This window comes from Taudactylus pleione, unplaced genomic scaffold, assembly GCF_031769625.1.
Source record: "Taudactylus pleione unplaced genomic scaffold, aTauple2 ptg001032l, whole genome shotgun sequence".
NCBI lineage: Eukaryota > Metazoa > Chordata > Amphibia > Anura > Myobatrachidae > Taudactylus > Taudactylus pleione.
This window is the reverse complement of record NW_028285433.1, coordinates 3,541,001-3,568,663: the sequence shown is the minus strand read 5'-3', so window position 1 is coordinate 3,568,663 and position 27,663 is coordinate 3,541,001. Positions and strand designations below refer to the sequence as shown.

The following is a 27,663-nucleotide window of genomic DNA, read 5'->3' as shown; positions in this document are numbered from 1 at the left end:
CTCTATGCTGGCTGAGCAGTGGCAGACATTACCATATTTTCACAGCTTAATTGCGTGCGATCGCAGTTGCGATCTGTGCTGAATCAGGCCCATTGTTACAACTTTATTTCTCTTGTTCTTGGAAATCGTTTATCAGTAACAAATTGCGGCGATAATGAATACTCCTTTTCAGGGGCTGACAGCAACTAATAATAAATATAACCCTATATATTTCTGTGCAGGTCCCATTGGCACTGGTCTCTGCCCTCACATACACAACAGGAAGTATGCTGGCTTCCAGTATGCCACCTTTCCTTGGTGTTATCAGGAGATGGGTACGGGATGCCGGTGCTCAGGATCCGTGGTCAAAATCCCAACGCCAGTATCCCGAGAGGGTTTGGATACCGACACTTGTTGGTAGGTATCCTAACCCTCCTCCTCTCCCTACCCTAACCCTCCCTCGCTGGTGCCTGAACCAAACCTCCCCCTCCTTGCATCCTAAACTTAACCCTCCCCCCCAGTGCCTAACCATCCCCTCAACTTATCTTCGGGATGCCCGCGGTCGGATTCTGGTAGGTGTCGGGATTCCGTCGACGGGATTCTAAGCACCGGCATCCAGTGTCGGGATATGGCTCCTACACTGTTCTCCCTTCCCAGCTCTATGCACAGGGTCTGAGATGCTGCTCCGCCTCCCATCGCAGATGCTGATCAACACACCAGATGCCCTCCAAAAACAAAGGGGCCAGATTGCAGCAAGTGGTGGACCGTAGTTTGGACGCCCCTGCTCTATACATTTGTGATACACTATTTTTTTTATCTAAAAGAAAAATATTCTTAAACACTAAAAATATTTATGATACAATTTTTCAAAGGTCAAAGTTCTTTAAAAGTGTCAGTTTCAGCAAACATACTGTACTAGCATTATAACAAGTTTTTTTCCTCCATGTCATTAACAAAAAAAAAACAGCAATACAAACCCATATTTAAAATCAGTTAAAACGTCATATTATTTGAAAATCCCTTAATAATCCAATCTGACAAATGTGGATTTTGGAATCGATACTGCGTGATCATTTTATTGTAGCCATTTGGTGCTGACAGGTGACAATAATCATGAGTCAGTCCCGGCACTTTGCCAAATAATGTATAACTTGCTCAGGAGATATACTGTACACTTCACAAACCAGACGTCATATCTGATCAGCTGTAATAACACATAAACCACGAAATGATTGACTGGAATATAAAGCTTTCTCCCATACATGCAGCTGCAGTTTAACACAGAAGCAGAACCCTATGTATAAGCTCTGACGATCATCATCTGCAACGTTCCAGCTACAGTATTTGAAATCTCGGCTCATTACTGCAGCAGGGAGAGCGGCGGAGAGGCGGGTCCGAATGGCGCTTATGGGAAAGATAGTTCCCCAATGTCTCAGTTATCGTACGCTGATTAACTGCGTAAACTACGTATCCCAGAGATCAATGCGCCATGAGAGCTGTTGGAGGTGTGCGGCTCACCCTGTATTTATTTCCTTTAGTGGGATGTTAGCGCAGCCAAGCGACCATTCAGACTAGCTGTTAAACCTTCAGGCATCGTCCAACTTTTCCCACTGAAAGGAGGATCCCCTATTTAATTCACTTATTAAAAGGAAATAATAAAATAAAGGATGGAAAGCAATTTTCCAAAGCTAAGTGCTTTATGTTCAGGAATACTATCATATTATATCTAGTCCCTTGGTAACGATGGGTCCTGGACTATTCCTGCATATCATCCCTGTGTATATTCCAGCTGCGACTTTCCCATGTTGCTGTTATTGAGCAGGGCACTGGAAGGAGAAGTTTGCTGGGCTCTCTGCTGATGGAGAGCGGACAATTGCCTGCAGTGTTGACGGGCTGTGGTGTAAAAGAAGCCCTCGGAGTGGCCATGCTTTCTTCCTCCAGACACTGTGATCTGTTTTGCTGATGATTGTTGGAGCCACAGAAGCACCCAGTGACAGTGGAGCTCAGAAGTTTTGTGGAGAGAATGAGGCGATCGCTGGGATCCTGTGTGCTCTGCTGCTGGTGATCACACGCCGTGAGAGGAACATCGCTCCCATCTCCCAGGACATAGCCAGTGACCGCGGTGTGACTACAGCTGCCACTTCTCCCCTTCTTCTGCCTTTTCTGTCAGTGATGTGTAAATTTACTTGGTGGTGTCTGACGCTTAGCAGGGTCTGCCTGCTGATCCCCTGCGCTCTGGTGCTAGCTAGGGTCCCTGGCTCTTCCTCACACCCTCAGCCCTGTCAGATCCTCAAGAGAATTGGGCACACTGTGCGGATCGGGGCTGTCCAGCTCCAGCCCTGGAAGACACGGGGCATCACTGCTCAGTACTCGCGAACTTGGCCTGAAAATGACAGCGGGCACCAGAAGCTGGGCGCAGGTGGGGACCATGGTGCAGAGGAAGCAGAGCGGATGGATCGGTCAGGCAGGATGAAAGAAGGCGACAAGCGGGATCCCATTAGCTCCACTTTGGAAAGAAAGTCTAGCTATGGTCCTAGGAGTTCTATTGGCCACAGAGGTGGGGACGAGCTGCTATTTCCCAGGGATGCGCTACTTTTGGCAGTAGATAACCTGAATCGGGTGCCAGGTCTTTTACCATATAATCTATCCTTGGAAGTGGTGATGGCTATAGAAGCTGGGTTAGGGGACCTGCCCATCCTCCCGGTTTCATCTTCCAGCTCTTCTTGGAGTAGTGATCCGGTTTCCTTTCTCCAGAGTGTCTGTCATACGGTAGTGGTCCAAGGAGTCAGTGCCATAATTGCCTTCCCCCAAAACAAAGGAGAAATTTTGGAATTGGAGTTTATATCATCCGTTTTACAAATTCCAGTTGTTAGTATTGTGAGAAGTGAGTTCTTTCGAAAAAGCGAGGTAAGAAAAAAATGTTTTAGTTGTTTTTCTTTTATAAAGTCTACAACAAAGATTACGAGTGGTAGATAATAAACGTTGTATAGCTTTATTGGATGAACTCACTATATATAAAAAAAGTTGTATCGGTTTTATTATAAAGTCTACAACTTCTGGCTATGGGATTTTATTCAGCACCATGGATAGCTCACAAGCAGCCGTCGAAGCATTTCAGCTAGTACTACTAGCTATGCTGTGCTGTGCTGTGCTGTGCTTTGCCTGCTCTGGCAGGTGAGCAGAGCTACTTAGTCAGCATTTCTGAATTCCTGTAAGTTTTATATTCAAAGATTGATGCAAACAGCTCTTAGTTAAATTATGCTACCCATCAAACGTTCATGCTATTACCTGTTGGTAAAAACACTAATACTCACTATAGTTAAAAACACACACATATATATATATACAAACCAAGTTATTATATATTTCGAATATACGAGTATTTTGAATTGTGCACACACAGTAATACTGTAATCATACTTCAATTAAACCTGATCCCTGTAACACTGTGATTTGTGATTGCACATACTTCCCAGTTTACAAATGTAAAATTAGAGATGTCTTTCAGGCTAGCTTTTGGCTGTATGACTGCACTGCATTATTTTCAGAATTACCTCAAATGTTTTATTGCACTACATATATATATATATATATATATATATATATATATATATATGTATATATATATATATATATATATGTATATATATATATATATATTCACTAATGGCAGTATAGTGTGAACACAAGTTTTTGTTAAGTATCCCATACCTTTTCTTTCTTATCATGTGCTTAGTGATATTTTATGGGGGGAAAAGTTTACAAAGGGTCCCACATAAATCAGATTATTTCCCAGCACATGTCCAGAAGGGTTTTATATGATGCCAGAGGAATTGATGTCATCTGGCTGGTGATGGCTAATTAAGTTTTATCGACAATGTGCTTTCACTCTTCTCAACAAACCAGATGTGTGATGCTTAAGGAAAGTGGTTAGAAAACCGGTGCCAATAACATAAAGTAGGAAATGCATAGTATTTGCCATCATTTCTTGATAATGTGCTATCATAAAAGCCACAAGTGTAAACAACTCCCTGACATTATAGTATAACATCTTTCTGGTTATGATACAGTAACAGATTTGTCTAATTAATTGGAGTAACATTGTAATTACACATAACAGTTGGTGCTGTAGCTGTCACAATATTCTGCTCAGTTTAATGGAGATATACACTCCATACTATATTTACTATTTTAGACTTTATTTTCCAAGTAAAGCCACACAAGTACTAATCCTTGCACCACACTGAGCGTGAGATTTGTCACATCACCCTCCAGCACCTGCTATATTCCTTTTGCCAAACAATCTGATTTTTTTGAAGACTAAACCAAGATGTTGATTGTAGCTGATTGGATGGCTGTTGTGACTTGCCAAACCTCCTTTCACTGACATCTTGACTAAAATCGGGTCTTATTCAAATGTATCCTCTGTCAGGCTTTAGGAAAATATTTAATGCAGGCAAAAGGGTGTTTGATAACTCACAAATTGTAATCATTTGGGTTTCAGTGGTTTGATTTATAATAAAACATTTTTAATGGAGATCTCTTTTTTTTTTCATGACAACATAATGTATGATTAGTTGGCACAGTTTATATTTGCTAAGAAAGAGCATCCATTTTAATTAGTCAATTACAAATGGTATGTAAATATCCATACATAGTAGAACAGGACACACCCAAAATAATACATTGCATTTCAGGTGCATCCTGCAATCGGTGAATGTAGCAAGGCTAGAAGGCTGACAGATGGAGAGCTGAACAGAAGTCCTCAATTACCTCTGCATTGTGTGCAAGGAACAAAATGCAGATACAGTATTCACACATACACTAAGCAGAGTTACACTTATCTATGTCAGTGTTTCCCAAACTCATTCCTCAGGCAGCACAAAACTTGAGCACACACTGGATGATATATCGTTTGTGGATCAGCAGTTGTGTACAGATAATATGTCTGTGAACAACGTCGTTCACAGACATATCGCATCGACTCTGCAGCACAGCCAATGCCCAAGATACCTGCATATGTATCTGGCTGTGTTTATGGGCAACCCGCTGACCATCTGCACACTTGCTGCAGGGAACGCCGGTGATTGACATCTTAACTGGGCGGGTATTTAAAAATGCCCACCCAGTTGTGATGTCAGTGCAGAGACATTGAGCAGCCGATCGCTAAGTGTGCATAGCTTACCTGATCGGTTACTCTGTTGGCATGATGGCAGGTCTGCAGATAGATTTGCCAGGTGTATACCCAGCATAACAGTGCATGGTTTTTATTTTTCCTTGTTGGTCCACAGGTGTATTCATTACAGGCTAACACAATTTAACAGATTCACAGGTGGAGCTAATTATTTCACTTGTGATTCTGTGAGAAAACCTTGAAAACATGCAGGAAAAACACTTATCTAAGCATCTGCACCTCTCCTATAAATATGCATGGTTTCATAGCTTTCACCTTTAGCAGAGCACATTTGCACTAGCTAGGCTTACCATACTATCCCTTTAAATTGTGACAAACACGAATTACACAAGTTTTGTGGCTGATTAAAACCAGGTGAAATGCAGGCTTGAAGTCAGCCAGCCACAGAAGCTATGTAATTCATGAGTTTCCCGGTTAAAGGGATAGTATGGTAAGCCTAGCACTAGCCCTATCCATGGTGCAAAGATCCATCTGAAAACAAGTGGAAAAAACGCATACAGTATGTTGCATTTCCATCAACACACCCTCAGACATATGATTGCTGCATTACCACCTACTTATGTACAATCAACTGCAAGTTGAGATATAACTGAGTTGCGTATGTTTAAGCACATCATTTAGCAAATGAAACACCTTCTGATTAGGTGAACTGTAATCTGATTGCGGCTAGCACCTTTAAAAAGTATCATGCTGGGCCCATATGCAAATATTATCATTTGTGAACAATGGTGGATTTTACCTAGAGGCTGCAGGACTGTAGCCCCTCAGTAAAATCCGTCACCTCCAGTGAGCCATTTGCAGTCGGTGTACATTGGCTACACTGGCAGTGACTTCCCATGGAAATAATTATCTACTAATCACACATAGGACATGCAGTCCCATGGAGAGGTGTTTTCTCCCCCTCAGACTGCTACTTTGGAACAAAATTAATAGAGATCGTGCTTCCAGTGCGCTATGGACATGTCAAGTGGCAAGACACGGGCACTGGGCAATGCAGTCCAGGACTGGAAAGCAGCACGGTAGGCAGCTCCCTTTCTCAAGAAGGGGAGGAGCTGCCACTGTTTGTGAAATATTACGGGAGAGGAGAGAGGTCTAGTTAAGACCCTTTAAATTTTAGCCCATTTCTTCATGCTGGAACGTCTGCTTCTATTAGCAACTGTCCCAGTGGCAGATAATCACAACTACAAAAAGATTCTACTTCTGGGTTCTGTCCTAGCTGTAGTCACTGTGCATGTGCAACCATGGGTCAGCGCATGTGCCCACGCTCTATAAGAAGGAGAAAGGGATCTGAAGAGAGCTATCTACACTCTCCAATGGATACATAGGAAATATCTGCTTTATTTAGATGACATTTCCTCTAGTAGATAATCATTGAAAGGTTAAGCCTTTCACAGCTTGTCAAATTGTACGAGACCACCAGTACAAAGGAGGTCTGTGGGGACAGTGTGTTCACCTGTCGTGTGGTAAACCTTAGTTAAATTCTTCCATTATTATCAAAATTTGAGATAGTCATGCAGAGACAGCCATTTCCTCATGTATTCACAAATGTTTAATAAATAGACACCTTAAATACACTTTAGTAGGTGGATATTGTGTATGTAAGAGGTATTCTGCTTTGACAAATGACTACAAATGCCTGCAAAACAATCTGTGCCTTACACATGTTCAGCGGTGGCAGGGATTGGGCAATGGACTTTGAATGTGAGGCCCTCTGCATCAATCAGGTGCACTTTATATAGGAGAGTTAATTTTTTTGCACATACATAATATTTTATTGATAACATTGAAATTTAAAATAGTGACATACGTAATAAACACTTTCATAATGTACCCTTAAGCTGGGTTCACACTTATCCGATGCAGCGGCCAACCGGCAGTTACACTAACCAAGCGGCCATATTGGTAAGCTATACACACTTACCAATCGTCCGCTTGATATGCCTGGCCAAACACTACAACTGTGTGGGCAAATTTAAATGTGATGTCAGTGTTGGCAGTTCCTGCAGACAGTGTATGGGCAGTCAGCAAGTCGCCTGTACACACGTGCAGATGCACTGATATATCTGCATGATACAGGGCCAACACAATACATACATATTGGGTGTACACACTCGCTGATGCGCTACTGATATATCATTCCATCGTTCAAACAAACAATATTTCTACAAATGTGTATCCAGCTTTACTATCATGATTTATTAAGAAGTGAAAAATCTTTAAGAAAAAACTTTTTTAGTAAGAAAAGATAAAAGTTGAAAATGAACCTTATGTGCCTTTTAAGAGAGACTGTTATGTTTCAGATTTTCACAATGCACTGGTTTTACTGGGAAGATCTTTTTGCTTTGTTAGTTTACACATGCAATGTAATTGTTTTCTTATTCATGGCTTTCTTTGGTACAAGACAGTATTTTTAATCTGGTTGTGTAAATATCTGTTTCATTTATTAGCTTTATAAAGAAAAACATTGAAACATAATACTGTACAAGGCTTCTTCCCTTAGCCAATTTTATTAAATTAAATATACTGTATATTTGTTAAAGGTTGAATTTAATCGATTTTGATCAATTTAAGATTGATGAAAGGATGAACATTGATGTTGTGTTTCTTGGGCTAAATCACACGTTTACTAATACTTAAAAAAACAAATCAAAAATAGTCTGTTAATAAATGTGTGATTTAGCCCCTGAAACACAAGATCGATGTTGATCGAGTTTAATACATTTTTATTGACTTAAAAACAACCTTTAGTAAATATATCCCTTGTTGTTATGTTTTACTGTAGGCTATACTGTACTGTATATGCAACATTCAAGGTTATTCTACTTTTTAGGGTTTTATCTTTTTAATTTCTTTGTGTAGGACTTTTTATTTTTTTAAGTATAAGGGGCCTATTCATCATCGGAGGCCGTATGATGAAGTATTGAACTCTCTGCGAGGGATACTTAAGTATCCAACTCACAGCTGGGTATAGATTACACTGGAGCAATTCATCATTGCTCCGGTAAGGGGACAGCTGCTCCGAAAAGCAGCTGCCCCCTCCGTTAGTATCGCAGCTACAGATGTAGCTGCTTTACTTAATTCTTCCCTGACGTCCCGGCTACGCATGCGCAAAGCCACCGGGGAGGTAGTGAGGAGGGGGCTCGGATCCCTCTTTGCATTCTGGGAACTTCTTCCCATAGGAAGGAGCGGGGATCCGAGAACAAGCACCGTCTGAAGATGGCGCTTGTTCTGCTGAATATCAGGGGTCCTTTTTCGGACCTGTGATGATGAATAACCCCGTAACTAAAACATGCAGAAACTAGCGTTTCCGCATGGTTACTGGGCCATTTAGTGTTGAAGAATAGGCCTCTTAGTTGTTAATGCATGTGTTTGCATTCAGTACCTTCAGCATCATGCTCTGTCTCTTGGGACAGTGTCATATAGATGATCTGACAGGCATTTCTTTCATGCAAGAAACATGATTAAATCAACAGTTTTTTCTGTCTCTTACTTGCGTAAATGCGTTATATTCAAGGAAAATGTAATGTCCAGGATGACAGCCAATTACTATTTAAAAGTGAGCCAGGTGCTACCCAGACTACTGTAGTTCTGAGCAGTAGCAACAACAATGGGAGAGAGTACAGCGCAAAGAAGGTTTTATGTAGATCACCTCCTAAGTATGAATCAGCAAATGCAAACAATTATCTTTCTGAAGAAAAGTAAGATGCATTTTGGTGATATGTCTTATTCTTTAGTTGTTCTATATGTATAGTCATTATAGTTGCATCTCTACTTTGTTTTGGGTTATTCTTTATTTTATATATTATTATTATTTTAATTCTATTATTATTATTACCAGTTACTTATATAGCGCACAAATATTGCGCAGCACTTTTACGGAGAATATCTTACTATTCACATCTGTCCCTGCCCCAGTGGAGCTTATCTATCCTTTCACACTAACTTACGGTATGTAATAAGCTATGAAGAAAATTTTGTTTGTCTAGGACAGGCTTGTAGCATAAATAGCATGAAGATTACACATTGCTTTCACCAGTACATGACAACTAACACTGCTCTATTAAAAGGTTGTTTTAAGGTATAATGCAGCCATGAATAGAACTACAAGTGGGACCTTCTATATTCTTTTATTTTTTTTATTCTTTACAAACTAGAGCCTTAGACAATGAAGTACCTTTTCTTAAATACATAGAGATTATAAGTGCCCCAAATGATAAGGTGACCTCTATTCTGTGGAGACCTAGCTGGTCTTCAAGATTGAATAAGCCAATAATAATTGACTGAGCTGCAAACCTTTAGGGAGGTGCTCAACTTATCCTGTGAAACAGAGAAATGCATCAAAAATGGTGTACTTAAGGCAAATAAAAGCATAATACAGTAGTACTTTTTTATAAAGCAGTCATCAAATGTAAAATAGAATCAAAAGACATTGTGCATCAAGAACAAAATACGCTAACAACGGATGGGATACAATAAGAAGAGGCACTATCTATTCTTCATACATACTTGTGAACTACAGCTCAAATGAATTCAAATATAGACAGTGCTAGCTCACCCTACATTTAGTTTTGCACTATACCTAAAGCAGAGGAAAAGAATAACATCACTAAAGGATAGATAATATTAATATCAATTCAATATCAACAAAGTCATTTTAATAATTGCCTGAGTTCCCTTTACAATGAGCCAAAAACTGCAAGCTATCTGCTACTTGCTAATGACAGCTCCTGACACTGTCCTTGATACAAGCTAGTGAGCCACAGAGAATCATATAGAACTTGAGCTTTACCCGATGAGCAAATGATAACTTTGTCAGTGATGTAGTGAACCTGCTTATTACTGTTTCTGCTTCTCTTCTTCTGCTAGAAACCTGGGAAAATGTATATAAGGCACACCAAATGCTGATTTTGAGCATAAAGTGGCAAAGGAAAATAGATTTAAAAAAAAATAAAATTTCAAGCTCAAAACTTCAGGGTTTTAATCAAACCACAATATAGTAAGTAAGAGCATATTTATCAAAGCATATTTGTGAGATATGCACCAAAACAAAGCCCTTACTGCCATGGGCATAGTTTAGAATTTGTGGGCTCCATAGCAACATTTTGAAGGGGCCCTCAATGCTTTTAGAAAGAAAAATTGTGCTCACCCAGCAACTTTATGACCAGTTCTGTGGCGTCAAACATGGTCTTGTATTTTTTCACCCACGCTACTTCTGATGGTCAGCCACCAACCTTCGGTAGTGCTGACCGTCAGAAGTTGGGGATGATGGTAGAGGCACATACGGGTAAGGGGGGCTCAGAGGTACACATGGGGAGGGGTGTCAGCTTTACAAAAGGGGTGGGGGGATCAGTGGTACACAGGAGGTGGGTTCAGAGGCACACATGGAAAAGTGGGTCAATAGTGTGTTTGGGTTTTACCATGGGCATCCAAGCTTTTCAGCTATAGTCCATATCTGCTCCATGAGCAGACCACTCATCAAGTCTCCTAGTTTCACCCACACTCCTGCTTCATCTGGTCCCAAGGGTCCCAAGATGGATCTGAAAACCATGGGGCCTCTTTGGGGAAAAGAGCTATGAAGATTTTGACAATGGGGCTATACAGAGGTGCCCCACAGGCCCATAGAATTTGGGCACAGTGCTTGAACTTTCTAGCAATCTGCTCAAATTCTGCTTACCTCTATGGGTCTGCAGGATGTGTTTACTGCAGGCTGTCAGCATTTGTGAGGTGCAGCTGAGGTCAGTAATAGGCAAGGATGATCGTTCTAGCCAAGGCTTCATCTTTGACCTCTGGATCCTATTGTACTACGTATGCGCAATTATGACTATGGATCGCAAATGCTTGCATTGCAGGAATTGTTGAATTTACTCTTTTGGATAACTGGAGGGTAAGTAGGCCTGAATCTCCACAAAGAGACACATATATGAAATCTTTATGAATAGAGCCCTTAAAATGTTTTTTCTCCAACATTTTAGCTGCAGAAAAGACATTGTTTTTTCTCTTCTCCCTGTTTAAACATAGAAAAGCTGCGGTGAAATCTATGATTGCCTGAGTTTTCATAGTGCTTATCAGTTAGGGAGAAGAGAACATTTTCTGTTTTCCAAACATTATTATTGTTATTATCCTTTATTTATGTGGCGCCATAAAGGGTCCACCGCACCTTACAAGGTACAAAGGCAGAAACACAATGAAGAAAACAAGAAAAAAGTAACTTACAGTACAGAATATTGCAGGACATGGATATTGTATAAACATTGCTACATCAGCTGTCATAATACTCAAATAGGCAACAGGGCAGCAGAACCAAATGGTTGGGTGGCATTGGCAGTAAAGAGTAGATGATGGTGCATGTAAGGGAAGGAAGAGCACATGAGGGAAGATGGCCCTGTTCATGAAAGCTTACATTCTAAAGGGAGGGGCAAAGGAGTACAGGGGCACAGGGGTAGGGAGCAGCATGGGCAAAATCTTGGAGATGGGAGTGGGAGGAGATAATCAGTTGGGAGGAGAGGTGGCGTTACCTGGCGTTACAGGTAGGATAGAGCAGAGAAGATCCATATCTCTATGTCTGCTCACCTCCACAATGCAGCTGTGCTGTGCCCCTGCCTCATCTCTCTTCCTTTGTGCACATATCAGCATCAAATAGCTGAACTGTGCATTCAGTAGGCCTTAGTGCTGTTATTGATGTCTTTTGAGAGAGTCTGGACACATAAGTGTTTGCCAGAACAGACATTTTCCACTTGGCCTGTCCCGACACTGGCAAATATATAAATATGGCAAAAATGTGTAAGTGAGGTGCTACAAACAGCTGCGAAACGATAAATGATTTTCACATCTTCTTTTTAAATAGAGCTCTTAGTTTGACATGAAAGTATTGAATAGCAGAAGACATTGTATACTTAAATATCACTCCAATGGAGATAACTATCCTTCACTCACATCTAAAATTCAGAGGATTTATGTGTAGCCAAAGGTTGGTACAGGTCCATGGGTAAAATTTCTAGTAAATCCAAATAACAAAATGCCAAATGTTATAAAAAGTATCAAAATTCCTTTCCTTAACCAATAGTAGAACATACAGATTTCCCAATAATTGTTTCAATTATTAACACAAGCTAGAATCTTTATCATGGATTAGATGTTTTTCCAAATTTTAGATTCACTGGATATATAAGCATATTTCACTGAGACTCTGGGCCTTATTCAGAAGTGCACGCAGTCTCAACATGCGAATCAAACGCATGCTCACTACATCCAACATGAGCCAACTGTGTGAATACTGGCATTGCATGTAGTTAACTTGCACCTCTGAATCAGACCCTCTAAGTGCAATAATAATATTTATTGGCTGAATTTAACTGGTTGAAAAATCTAAAACAATTAATGTGTGTGCAAAAGTTTTGGCACCCTGCTATGTTTATTTATCAATACCATTGAAAACTTGTTTTACTCATTAGTCTTTTATTTAAGCCAGGTGAATAAAATTGACTATAAAAAGTTATCTAAATGTTTTTTAGCTTAGAATTTCCCCCATCAAAACTTTAATAAAAAAATATAAATTAAGTGGATCTGGAGGAAAATAACGGATATAGCTGCTCATAAAGTGATGAGATGTTACGCACGCATACTGCTGCAAAGAACCTACTAACACCAGTGTAGTGATCCATAGCCCATTAATATTACAAAAATAATTTCATGAAAGTGTTCTCAGAATACAACAACATCTAGAGCATACTTACAGACCTTTGGGCTGCCCACTTATGGGTAACCAGGTCGGCACTGCAGGGGACATGGGTGGTGCTAGAGCCATGGCAATGTGATCACGCTATCATAGTCCCACCCCTGCTAGACAATGCAACGATCGTCGGCATTGTGAACTGGGGCGCGGAGCCACATTGACACGGTTCACTGTGAATCGCATCATTGGCCACCTGAACCACCTACTTCACTGGGGAAGTGAGCGGATGGTGTGATGGATGGTTCCAGGAGAATTGACCACTCTACCGAGTGGCCAAGTAAGCCACAGGATTTTCGGGAGCCTCCCAGCCATTACTGGAGAGTAGTCAAGTATGATCTGGAGTATCCAAAACAATACCTGGAAGTGATTATACAAAAAAGTGGACAGTAGAAACAAAAAGTACACTTTTTGTCTTCAAACACAAAAAAACATTTGGATAAATAAAACAAAAAAAAAGTCGAAGCATTGGAACTAAACACCACCTGATAGGTCTGTTATGCTTTGGTGTTGTGCAATAACTAGTTATTTAACCATATTTTATGGTTAAAAGGAAAGTACAGTCCAATAATCAGTGAAAATATTGAACTGAATTTGGTTATATACTTCGGTAACATTATCATACAAAACATATCTCAAAATCAACTATGAAGTACTTGCAGAAATGAAAGATTAATGTTTTGGAGCAGCTTCACAGTCCGCAGACTTGAACATTGCTAAAAATCAGCAAAAGAATCTCTAAAATGCAATGAATGAGTTAAACAACTTCTGCAAAGAAGAGTGTGAAAAGTTCATAGAGCAAGAATAGAAATACTTTTCGATGTCACACATTAATTCTACAAGGTGCGACCTTGCGATATATCAAAAGTGCATTATCACGTGTCTACACCTGATATATCTGTGAATGATGTTCACAGATATATCAGGTTGGCCCTGCAGCACAGCCGATGGAGATATAACTGTACATCTGGCTATGTGTACTGGCGACTACCCATACACTTGCTGGAGGGGACCGCCAACCCCGACATCTCAACTGGGCGGGCTATGATGTCAGCCCAGACACATCGAGTGGCCGATTGGTAAGTGTGTATAGCATACCAATTGGCCACTCTGATGGTGGATTGGTCTGCTGAACGATCTGTCATCCTAGTGTGTACCCAGCATAAGTCACATTGTACTTTGTGTAGTGGATTTCAGATTTGATAAAAACCAGTAATATGGACACCACATAAAGAAGGGAGGGTTTTTCGTCTTTTTTTTTTTTTTTTTTTTTAAAGTGAAATACTGTTACACATACTGGTTTACAGTAAGCTTTGGCATTCACTCAGTAGAGCCTTCATTCACAGTAGAGTCTGGATCACATCTTTTTTACTTGCAAGGTGTACGTGACCTAAGGATTATTCATCTCTGTACCTCTCCTAGTCACACTATAGCATATGCTAAAGACAACTACCATAGGAATGCTTAAAAGAGAACAGTAAACTTACTGTTTGATAGAAACTGTTGGTTAGACTGAACAAGCGACAAGTACTTGAAAGTAAATTTCTGTCTTTGAATTCAGTGCTTCAGATCCGCAAACACTGGCATTATATTTTTTATTTTGTTTTTGTAAACATGACAGTTGATTATTTTTCACTAACTGAAGACATATCAGATTTTCATTGTGATGTTTACAATTTTTCATAAATGTTAATGAAAAGGTGACCTTATGATGGCCTGTGATTATATTTACTATAATGAATTGTACAGATAATTGGCAGCTGATTGAGCCATACAAACAGACATAGCTTTAATTGATGTCCCTCCCCCATAAGTTTTATTTACCTGCATTCGAAAGCATTCTGGTGAAGGTCATCCATCTCTAGCTGTGAGAATAAGGTAAGCATCATTGCCCAGGCTGATCAAGTCAACAGCGCATCACATATTAGTCATAGATCAGATTTCAACTTAAGTTTTGTGGGGTGAATTTTAAGTAACTGTTGTTATATAATGTACCTTCTCTTGAAAATGAATAATTGAAGGGGAAGACCACCCTTAATAAAACATATCAAAGACACTTATGCATTGTATTTTCATATTTAATATATTAAAGCACAAGTAGATAAATGATATACAGTATTTAAAAATCTTCCACATTTGAAGAGACAGGTTGTTCCAGTATTGCAGGTGACCCAGTGACGTGACTTATTTTGCCAGATATGTCCCACTGCTGTCTAGTATCTGGGCAGAGTCATAATAAATATGCAACTAGAGGTTAATTAACCTCTCAAATGTAGTATGGAATATGGTAATCTCCAAGCAGATGGACAGAAGCTGCCATAGTTAGGACCTCAGATTCAGCAAAATTTGACTAATTCAGAAACATCAAAATTTATTACAGCAATCTCTTGTTTTTAGGTTGCCATCAGAGAGAATTAGTGATGACTCAGTTATTGTAGATTCACAGTATTGACATGTGAGGACATCAAAGAGAGCTCCATTGTTTATATCATGGAATTTAGGCTAAATCCTTTTTCACAGTGTTAAAGAAAGTTAAATACTACCTCATGCTGGACATTTTGTTAATTGAGGCAATGTTTTATTTAAGGTTTTATTGACTCTGAAATAAGGAGACACTTAAGGGAATACTGAAAGACAATTACATGTACAATTAATAGAGTAAACTTAACATAAAACTTGCCTGGACTCTATAATTTAAAAAAATGTAGAGACATACAGATATAAAAATGCTGTAAACGGTATTATAATTTGATAAAATTAGAGACAATGGATTACAATGTGACAAGTGAGTATCTAATTAACTTTAACATCATTAAAAACTGTTCAGCATTTTTTGTGTCCTGCTGTCCTATCTCCCAGTAAACCTTGCTCAAAGTCATTGTACAAAAAATACTTTACCTAGGTTCTAATTTCTTAAAAGTACTTAATATATTTTATGTCAAAATAATAAAAATTACAATCTGCTTACTCCAAACACAAACCATTTCAATATGGCGAAAGTTACTCCAATGGAATCACCATGGAGCTAATTACACCAGTCCCACTAAAGGCTGCATTGTTTACAGGGCACAATATTATTAAGAAAAAACAAATTAAATAGTACTTGTTCTCATAAAATAAGAACAGCTCTTGTCTTAATGCAAAAAGTTACCTACAGTTTTGGAAATCGTCCACCTTACTATCCAGTCTAGGCCATTCTTGATCACATTTGCCAGCACTTGGATTAGTCAGCATGGAACTGGATTCCTCCAGCATTGTCATGGTCCCTTCTGCAAATATTCCCTTGCTGAAAAGAATTGTTCTCTGCCATGATCAATGTCTAGTGACCAGTCCTTGATATTTTCTTCTGGTCTGATACCATAAATGTATGATCTTAACATAGGCAAACACAGGGGGGGGTTCTGGCTGCCTGGAAACCCCCCTCTCCAGCCCACACCATGACCAAAATAGAAATAGTAATATAATAGAATTTTACTAGTGCTACATGTTCTTCTCAATATCACAAATGAAATAATTAGCACCACCTGTGGATCTTTTTAACTTGTATCAGCCAGTGATAAATAACCTGTGCACCAACTAGGAGATCTGGGAAATATGCACTGTTAGGGATGTGCACTACTATAGAACCCAATATGTAAATATATGTCAGGGCAGTGCTAGGTGTTTCTGCTGCTCATCCAGGCTCCCAGACTTGCTCTCATGCTCTAGAATTGTGTCCACATCTAAAATAAAAACATTGATCTGAGGCAGGATGGCCCTACAGCCACATGTAATGGCTTACTGTGATCACTGGTCGCAATTATGACACACAATGACACTTTGTATGATGCATATTAAAGCTGCTTAATTATTAATTCTGCCCTCTTCATAGACTTGCCACACTCACTTTATAATCAAGCTTTTGGAAACCCCCCTCTAGAAATCCTGCGTTTGCCACTGCTTAACACAAGTTATTTAAATGACATTAATCAGTTTTAAAATAAACTTTCCCTTTCTCTGTTTGCTCCAACTTTTTAATTATGGATTTTAATGCAATGAGAACTAGATTTTAACAGGCAAACATCTGGCAAGACAAGATTATTTATTATCTTTATTATCAAGCTAAAAATGAATTATAACTGTGAATTCTCTAACTGCATGCTGGCAAAATTACTATTGATTGAATATTGATGTTTGTTAATGCAGGTATTTTATATTTTTGAAATAGAATCTAAGTGTGGTACAATTGCAAGATTTATTTTTCATAATTATTTTTTAATGGAGCTATAGACTAACTAAGCTAATGAATCACAGAAGTTGCTTCATTTTAAAATAAATCCCCCCTCTGATCTTGATGTAATTATGTAATTTAATTTCGTCATTTTTAATATTGCTGGCTAGTCACTATTAATACAGTATGTTCTATAGTATTTGTGAAATGCAATTTTATTTTTCTATACAGCAGAAAATGATTTTATAGTTATAAAATGAAGATAGAGTTTTAGTGGGGACTTCAGTTAGCCCCAATAATTTTCTGGGGCGAAAAACAAGACTTTTTTGCATTTTTTTTACTTTGTGCAATTCAATTATAGCCCGTTTTTTTCTCCCACAAATTATCAGTATTCGGCGAATAAACATAGAATCCGTGACAAGTTCCCAGACATATGTGTTTTCGCTGCCGGCTTCCTGAAAACAGGCTCATGATCGGGGATTTTTTTTCAGAGCCTGCTGAGGTCCTGAAAAAAATATTCCCTGTTAAGTACTGCCACCTGCCGCACTTCGGGGCTAATTGAATAGCCCCGAGGGGGACAGTTAGGGTGTGGTAAATATCCTCAGCTAAAAGAATTCACCCTTAAAATCCTAAATGAACTCTGTGGCACTATAGCAGTTGCCAAAAGACTATAATGATGTTGACATTCCATATAAAAAGCACAAGGCAGTTATATGTATGGGAGTATTTGTCATAATAATCTGGCCATGGGGCTGCACTATTCTATTAAAATGTAAGGATGATACATCATAATATCTCAGCAATGCAGTGAAATTGGTCACTATGCAGAGAAGTAATGAGCAAGGATATTTCCCAAGCATGTGTTTTATTGAACAGTCAATGAAAAATGAACTGTGTTTGTAAAGAGACATTATATTTTACCTTTTAGAGATCAACCTTTAAATAGCATAATATATTTAGAGTACTAATATTCCCTGAGCTGTCTTAACAGAAAGTACCATAACATAAATCTGTGTAACCGTTTTTAATGGATAGACATGACAGACGCTTTTAGTGTGGAACAGCAGAAGAAATAATATGTATCCATAGACGTGTATTAATCTCTTTGGAAATTTGCTAAACTGCAGCAGATGGCTGCTTGCAAAATGACCATCTACACTGCATATACTGTATATTGTGTGTGCAAATGAAGAATACCTTAACTATTGATCACTGCCAATCAATAGTCAATATGCTAGATAACCTACTACTTCTTCTTCTTGTATTCCCGTAACAATGCTGCAAAGTTTGTCAGCAATTTCTTTAAGCGTCTATGGCAATTAACTAAATGTTAAGAATGACTTGATTAATTGTGGTGCTAAATATTGACTGTGTAATTGTGACAGAAGCTCAGTATAAATCTTCGCCACAATAGGATGGTTAGCACAGAGACACTTGAGGCAGCTCTCACATATAACAGAACAAATTAGTGTCAACACCAGTAACTAAATCTTGTCATTTTACACATACTGAAAACTCACCTGTCATAATTGTTAGATTTTATTCGCTGTGACAGAATTACAGTGCAAAAATGAATATACTGAGTTTACTGGGGGTGCTATTTTTTTACTAGCTGTAAATATGAAAAGGAATACTGCTAAGGAATGTGTCCAAATTTCTCTCATGTTTAGAAGGAAATAATCCTGCACACTAATGTAAATATACACAAATTGTTCTTATCAAGCTGCATATAGAATCAGACAGAACATGTTCTCTTTGAATCCTAATCAGCATGAGTATATAGTCAGCACATTATATGTGATCTGAGCACTCTCTTAAAATATACCACTCATTCCATATTATTAAAAAAAGATTCACTCTGCTTTCATATATATATATAGAGAGAGAGAGAGAGAGATACCACTTCCTGTCTTATAAAGATTTAAAGCACATTGGAATCAAGTAGGGGTCATACCGGGAGAAAATGTTATAGTTACCCTGGTCTTTATCGGATTGTCCTCACTATCTAAGTTTAATCAAGGACAGCTTCTTCTAGAACCAAGAGTAGCAAAAAATGTACGTATCCTTAATTATCAGAGCATGTTAAAGATCTCTACTAGTTTAACAGATAAAAAGTTTATCCCAACTGGTGATATTAGTGTATATGACAACATCTGGAGTTAAACTTTGTAATATACGCTGACAGCTACTTTTCCGCTGGAGACACTTTCAAAGCACACTATATATTCAACTCCACCTTCAGTAGATACTTTGTACTTTTTTTGCTAATGAAAAGGAATAAATGTCATACTTTAACAAGAGAGCCCTGATTGTTTGTTTAATGTGTAAAGTAGTGCATAAATTATTAACTATAAACTATTGGATATTGGATTTCCAAAAGGACTTTTTAAAATAGGAAGAGTGAAGAAACTCAAGTATAAAGAAGAGAAAAACTTCAGCTACTCAACAGCCAAGCCAACACTCACCAAATAAATGTTTCTTACCTGATGGGTGGGGAACATTTTCAATGATTGTGTTCTGTGGTTTGTTACAGTTTTTGCAGCATGAAAATAAGACATAGTTTGAAATGTACAGAAGGCACATTACACGCCAGGGGATATTCTGTCCAATGGCGCATACAGTAAGTGACATGTGGAGGTCTGATGGAATGAAAGTGGCACATGAGGAAGCCTGAGGGCATTTAAGGGACATGTGGATAGTTGAATTCCGATGGAACCCTGAACAAATTAACAAACAGTTAGGTGTGTTCTATTTTCCCTGTATATTATATTTGTTGGATGGTACATTTCCTTACATTTATCATCCACAGCATTATCACACAGATGTGTCCTCATACATCTAGCCTCAATACGCCATGTGACTCAAGAGTGCCTCCAGGTCCCGTGTGACTCTGCTAGCATCAGGAGTCTTTTTTGCATCTTTTTTTAAACAAAATTGCATCTTAAATGTAATGTGATATGAGTAGGATGCACCAGGTTACTGTGCCTAGTAATTTGATGTACATCTGTGTGCAACTGAGACTGTATATGAAGCACAACGGAACTTGGCATTGAATAAGCCACAGCATCATAGCAATTTGTATACAGATTCAGACTCAGTCACACACAGATATACACATGTCCAATATCGCCTTTATCAGCACAGTCTCCCTGTGCTTCATAGTCCCGGCGCTAGCAGAGTTGCACAGGACCTGGTGCGGCAAGAGGGGCTATTTGGTATGACTGCAGCAACAGTGTATGAGGACACATCTGTATTACACCATGTCATTCTACATAGACCAGTTTCACACACACATACTGTAATATTATGAACACTGTTGTGCTAAAGCTTTTTTTTCCAATTTAAAATCTTTTTTATCATCCCCCACCCTCACTCATAATATAGTATTCTTTTTATAATTTTTTGCCGCCTGACACCCCTCCTTTCACTTACAATGCTCCTCCTCTGCTGTGTCTTTTTATGTCTTTTTGTTTTATCTTGTGAGCCTGCTAGGGTTAGCTGGCCTTAGGCTGTAGTTCTTTAAACCTGATGGCTCCTTATCTTATCAGGAAACACAATGATGACATCTCATCTCCCCGCACAGTGTGTGGGAGCCAGATGTGGGATGGGAGGAGGCAGAGCAAGGGAAAGGAGGAGGGGTGCGGGGTACTGGAGAAGGTGGAACCATGGACATGATGCGCTGGGGGTAGGAAGAGGCGGAGCCTGGTATTGAAGTATGTGGACCAGGGATGAGAGAAAGTGGAGATGAGGATAGAAGGAGGCGAGCCAGAAACATATGGGGTTTGATTATCTCCCATCATGGTAGGTGCCCAACAATTCATTTTAATGAGGCAAACTTGGCATGGCTGGCTGGGGCAGTGACCATGTTTCCACCAGGCACCACCCTCTTTAACAGCCTTTTGTGAGATCATGTATGCTCCACTATAATTTGTAATTATATTAGTAGACAGCAAATAATTTGTCACTCAATAAAGTCTGTGTGTTTTTATATAAGTCACAGAAATCAAAGGTATCTTCTAATATTTTTAAAAACAATCAATACAGATACCAGTACTCTGGAAAAAGGTGCGAGTACTCAGATAAAAGGTGCGTGTACAGTTAAAGCTACAAGTTGATGGAAGACTTATCGTATTAAAATAATAGCAGCTTCCATACTTAAGTTGTTTATTTTATTAAATTGTGAAATTATTTTACTGCTATTTTCATGTTTTTGGATTTCTTTAAGAATTAAATATACCAAAATAAAGGAACTGGTACTATGTACTATTGAGTAACATCATAAAAAGAGCACTATTAGCAATGCATATTTGTAGGTACATTAACCCTTTATAATGACATATATTAATAATGAACTGTAGTGATGACATTAGAATTCGACTAGCAACAACATTGAAAATTTCCATTTATACATACAGTATATTATTACCAGCATCATTTGCTTTCTATAACATTATTTTGGCATCATAATTGTATACTACTGGAAGTGCATTATTACTGAGAAGAAAATGGGATGCAGTCATATGACCGGCGGACGCACCGCCGCTGGTCACAATCCCGACGGCAGAATTCTGGCTAGGGTTTATTGATAGATATCGAAATACCAACGCGTATCATAATCCTGATGCCGGAATCCAGAACGACGCGGGTCCGAACTATGTAAGTACGGTCCACGCGTCCTCATAGCTGCGGAGGGGGTGGGTTAGGATTAGGGCACCCTGGGGGTATTTAGAGGTAGACACCCCCCGGGAGGGTTAGGGTCAGGCTAGGGGAAGGGGGGTTAGGGATATGGCACCCTCGGGGGAAGGTTAGGGTTAGGCTCCCCCCGGAGGTTTAGGGTGCGGGGAGGGGGGTTAGGCTTAGGCACCCCAGGGACAAGGTTAGGGTTAGGCACTAAGGGGGAGGTTAGGGTTAGGCACCCCTAAAGGAGGGTTAGGGGGGAGAGGGGAGGGCTAGGTAGTTTACTCACCTCCGTCGGGATCTCCGCTGTTCGGCCTGCCTGTGTCTGGATTTTGACCGCTCTCGTCCGGGCGGCCATTCATACCGATCCCGAAGAAAATAATGGTATTCCCTTGTGTATATTTGACCGGTACATTACATAAAACAAGCACTTTTATTTAATTTTCCATATCTCAGGCATAGTACAGTATAAGCACTAATGAACAGTAATCTAACTCTCTGTGTCATTATATGTTCCTATACTGTTATCATTATATGTTCATTTTATACAGTTCTTTACTGTGATGAACAAACCTTAGAGGTTTTCATTTGTTTTCTAACCATTTGAAACAAATCAGTTACACTACATTAATTGAGGATGATTTTTTAAAAGTATTTATTATAGAACTTTAAGCTTCATTTTGTCTGTTATGCTACAGTGAAATTGTATTATAAGTACATGATCAAAACATAAACCCAAAACATCAAACTTCGAAATTTCTCTAACTGACTCACTTCTTCCAATTAATCACAGAAATAGGCTCATTAAGCCAGCCATTGCCAAGTAATAAATCAACTACTGCTCAAAAGTAGTCATTCATTGCAGCTGTATAGGAATATTTCTATTAATATTATGCATATATTCTGAAATATATAAGGTAAAAAATGGACAAAGCATCAATTAATGTTGCTTGTTTTTATTTTTCCTTTTTTTCTGCTTTTCCTATTTGCAGTATTTTGCAGCTGAGATTTGTGTTAAGTAATTTGTAGTATAATCTATTACTTAAACTGGGTAGGACGTTAAGGACAAATTTACACTATAATTTAGTAGCATTGCCAGAAATAACATCAAATTGATTTCATTCATATCATGGTTATAAACATTCCAGCAATCTAGTGAAGATACACATAGTTCATCTAACTGGTTTCACTTGTATGTTATATACAGTATATAATTTGCTGAATTTTGGTCAAATCATGACAAACATAATTTCTGCATGGTTAATTTAACCCTATTGCATACTGTATGCAGTAGTACCAAGTAACAAAAGTGTTTCTGTTTAATATTTTTTAAGTGTGTGTCTTTGAGATTAGTAAATTGGATAATATTTGTTTTATATAACTGAATTTTTCAAGCAAATTGTGTTGATGATTGGTTGCTGTATAAAATAACAATGGGTATAATTTATGATACAGCATATTTTATTTAGCACAGATGTGCTTGTTTTCAAGCATTGAAAGTAAATTTACTCCCTAAAGAATATTTTACTCTCCATTTACTGTGACACACAGAGCAATAATTGCAAATTTGCAGCTGGAAATTTAATATGTATAGTTCACAGAAAATAAAATATCTCCTCAAAGCACTGTTTATATCTACTATCATATTTATACATTAATCTGTTATTTGAAACATTTATTAATATTATTTTTATTATTACATTTATTAATAAGGAACCAAGGCCCTCATTCAGAGTCGATCGCTAGATACAAGCGGTCGCTCTGAATGAGGGTTGCCGCTTGTGGTGTGAAGTGCGGCCTCCTGGTCGCTAGCTAAGCTGTGGGTTACCACCCACAGCTCTAGTGAGCGACCAGGTTGATGGTCAAGATGATCAGGACCATCGTGACCATCGGGGCTTGCGACGAGACCCTAGGGTTGGATCTCGGCAAGCGCAAGCCCCAGGGAGCTTCCTGCTCTGATCGAGGCTGGAAGCTCCCCACTGACATCATTGCTGGTGTCAGTGGGGCCACCCCCAAATGGCAAGCATTCCGTGGGGAACGCCTCTGTTTGGCCGGCCACCCCCCTGCCCGCCTCCCAAACGGGGCGAGCTGTCAATCACCATCGACAGCTCGCCCCCTTTGCTTCGAGACCCATAGCGATGGAGCGTCCATCGCTAGCTGGATCTCGCGCATGCGCACATCGGAGCCGGCTCCGACGTGCGCATGCCCAGTGGGCAAACATCAACCCGGTTGCAAGAGCTTAGCGCTTGCGACCGGGTCTGAATAAGGCTCCAAGTGTGGTCCACAGCGCCGTACACATGGCAGCAGTAGGACAGTACAGGGTACACAGAGCATTACATTACCATATAGTAACCAAAACATAAACTGACAATTAGAACCACAATTCTCAGTACACAATACAGCTGGGAAGGTGAAGGTCATAGAATTTCTAGCAAAGAGGATTGTGAGAACAGGAAAGAGAGGACCTTGCTCCTAGGAGCTTACAATCTTGGTGAGAGGGGAGACAGACAGATGATATGAGGGATAAGCATGTGGATGGGGACCTGAGGGCAGAAAGTAGGCAAGGTAGAGATGACTGAGGTAGGCCTTGTGACAGGGTTATATGGTGAAAGGTTATGCTTTGATGAACAGGTGGGTTTTCAGTACACACTTGAAGCTATGAAAGGTCAGGTAGAGCCTGATGGAGCAAGGAAGCTCATTCCAGTGAAGAGGGGCCACAATGGAAAAATCTTGCATACGAGCATGAGATGCAGTAACAAGGGCAGGGAAGAGGCAATAGTAATTTACCGACCAAGGAGGGCGGGAAAAAGTATGTAGATGGATATGTGGTTGGAGATGTAGGGAGCAGATGAGTCAGCGAGGGCCTTGTATGTGAGGGTGAAGAGTTTGAAGAGGATTCTGTAGGGGAGTGGGAACTAGAGCAGGTTTTGGCGGAGGGGAGTGGTGGATGTGGAATGGTGGGAAAGGAAGAAAAGTCTAACTGCAGCATTGGAGGGAAGCGAGATGGGAATGTGGGAGGCCAGTGAGGAGAAAGTTGAAGTATTCAAGGCAAGAAACAATTAGTGAGTGCATAATCAGTTTGGTAGCATTCTGGGAGAGGAATGGTCTAATGCGAGCAATGTTCATTTAGTTGTTATTCCAGATATACTATTAATTTGGTAGACATTTAGCTTTTTATGTTCATAAACGTAGCAGGATATCAAGGCTGCCTTCACAAGTATATTGATTTTTTATTTTTACATTTTTTATATATTTCCTTGCATCCACATGCACATGCTTTATATATATAAATCTGGGTGGCATAAAAAAATACTTGAAATTAATCCATGTAGTATTAAAATAAAGGCAAATATAAAAATGATAGTAAACTAGTAAGTAGTAAATAATAACAGGATGCAGTCAATATCCTGGTGTGCGGGTTGTCGGTGCTTAGAATACTGGCGCCAAAATCCCATCAACTGTCATAATCCTGGCGCAGGCATCCCAAAGGTAAGTAGCGGGGTTAGGTGTAGGGATAAGGTTATACACTAAGAGGGGAGAGTTAGGTTGCGAGGAGGGGAGAGGGATATTAGGTTTAGGTACTAGGGGAAGGTTAGGTTTAGGCACCGGGAAGGGAGAGGGGGAGGGTTAGGCTACCGCCCGACAGGTGTCGGAATCCTAACCCTGTCAGGATGCCGGCATTGGGATTTTGACCGCCGGGACCCGAGTGCTGGCATCCTGTACCCAACCCATAATAACAATGGGCCTGATTCAGAGATATATGTTAATGCCACTGCAGCTGCAAATTTGTACCCAGAGACTATGCAAAAATTTGCATCCATCATGTACCCTTTCATTAATACTTTTAATAATTTGTCTTGCTTGCTAATCAGCATAATTGGTGCATTTGCAACCAGCTAATCATAAGTCGTTTTCCTAGTACCAGTGACCATCATAATCATCATGTATTGTTTCTGTCCTCAAGCATCTACGAATAATATAGTTTAGAGAGTCATATATGCTTCTCCTTTCCAGTCTGCATCTGCTATTAATTACATATACTATAATCAACTAACGATAGTCCACCCATTTCTTCTTTCTTCCAGCCTCTACAGGCGCAATCAAAGCAAACACAATTGATACAAATCTCAATGAGTGTAGCTTGTGGCCTGTTTTCTGGCCATTTTACACTAACTAATAAGTGCAGATCTCACACTGCATCAGCTCCATATTGAGCACAGATTCAGGCATGTTGGATTGTGCAGTATATGACAGAACTCATTCAACAGAATATATCATACAGCAAACTAATGTTACTCACATTTTATTCTTCAAAAACTGTACTTGAAATGTCATTGGACTATAATTATATACTAGAAGACATGTAAGACTGCATTAAAATTGAAGTAGATTCAAAATTGGTTCTCCTAAATATAAGCAAATAGGTCACTTAGGATAAAACATATGTTAAACTCATTTAGAAATCCTATTAATTTGCCCTGTACTCTTGGAGCTTTCTCTAAAATGATTAACACAGTCTTCTTTCGAGGATACAGGAAAGTTAATTTTCTACATTCAAAAATAGGGCAAGACTTGTTGAATTTAAAGTAGAAAAACAAATAAATACACAAGATAAAAATAATATAATTTCATTGTGGACATTTTCAATGATATGCTTAGAGTGTAGTAATTTAATTATATGTGTGTATAGCTATCACAATTGTGTCTTCAATTTTGATGGCCAAATTAATCTTTATAATGGCATTCAATTCCTCTTTCTATTAAACTGATTTTCCAGCATTATGTTTACAATGTTTACAGCTACCCATTTTCTGCAGTCCATAGTGATGGTACTGATGTGCCCAGCTATAACGTGGCATCACAGCGTTATCTCTCACGCCACGCATGGCGCGCCACACACCACGCCATGAGTTGCGCCACAAAGAAAGTTTAGTAATGAAAAAAGTCATTACATGTAATACAACATTTTGCCCACCAGATGTCACTTTTCCTAAACTACATAGCGCATGCGTCTGATTTCATTACGTGTAATACAACATTTTGCCCACCAGGTGTCACTTTTACTAAACTACATAGCGCATGCGTGTGATTTCCAATGTACCATACGGTATGTTCAGTTTCACCGCCCGATGATTGTTTGACAGAAGCGGTGATTCGGTACACTATACAGTATTGCAGCGTTTTCCACTTGGAATCAGGAATGTATGGTATAATAAAGCGGTAGAAGAATGTCTAATCCAGTTTGAAATCATTAAGCTCTGTATTACCCACTGACTGTGCGGTTGAAATCATACTGTGTTTGCGCAAATGTAAATACTGTCGGCACTGTCCCAGACTTAGACATTAGACTTTACAAACTACAGAACTCTAGTAATGGGTGAAGCGTGTGGCCTAGCGGTCTAATGCCTAGTCTCACTGCTTCTCCCCTCTTCTTGTTCCGTGGGTTCGAGACCTTGAAAAGATGTTTTTTTTAATTATTTTTAAAATCTTCACTTAAAATATTCAGTATTCAATACATTACATGTGGAGCGCATGCCTGCCCAGTGCTTCGGGAGTCAAACAGCGAAAATAGGATTTTTATTATTGTACATACAGTACTGTACCTTAGAACGCAAACTTGCGCCAATGCCGGCGCTGACATAGACGTGGACATTATAGTGATTTTTTATGACCATCAAGTGGCAATGGGCCCTGTTAAAGAGACTGATCTCTGTATAACAAACTGACTGCGCGTTTAAACCGCAAAATTGTGTTAATGTCTGCGCATGCCCAGTGGTCGGGTTTCAATCACAATGGAATGTGTGCCGCATGTCCAGTGGAGCCAAGCCATACACTAAGTAGCGCTATGCCATGGCGCATGCCCAGTTGTCTGTA

General features: G+C 39.4%; 1 protein-coding gene across 1 annotated transcript in view; it reads left to right on the top strand.

Annotated features, from left to right (window-relative positions):
• Positions 1 to 1,767: 1,767 nt before the first annotated feature.
• The window catches only part of GRIN3A (glutamate ionotropic receptor NMDA type subunit 3A), a 330,079-nt gene continuing 304,183 nt past the window's right edge, over positions 1,768 to 27,663 (top strand). The window contains exon 1 of the mRNA XM_088461321.1: positions 1,768 to 2,886. Coding sequence (XP_088317447.1) covers positions 1,942 to 2,886 — 945 coding nt within the window. The 5' untranslated portion in view covers positions 1,768 to 1,941. The remainder of the gene's footprint in view (positions 2,887 to 27,663) is intronic.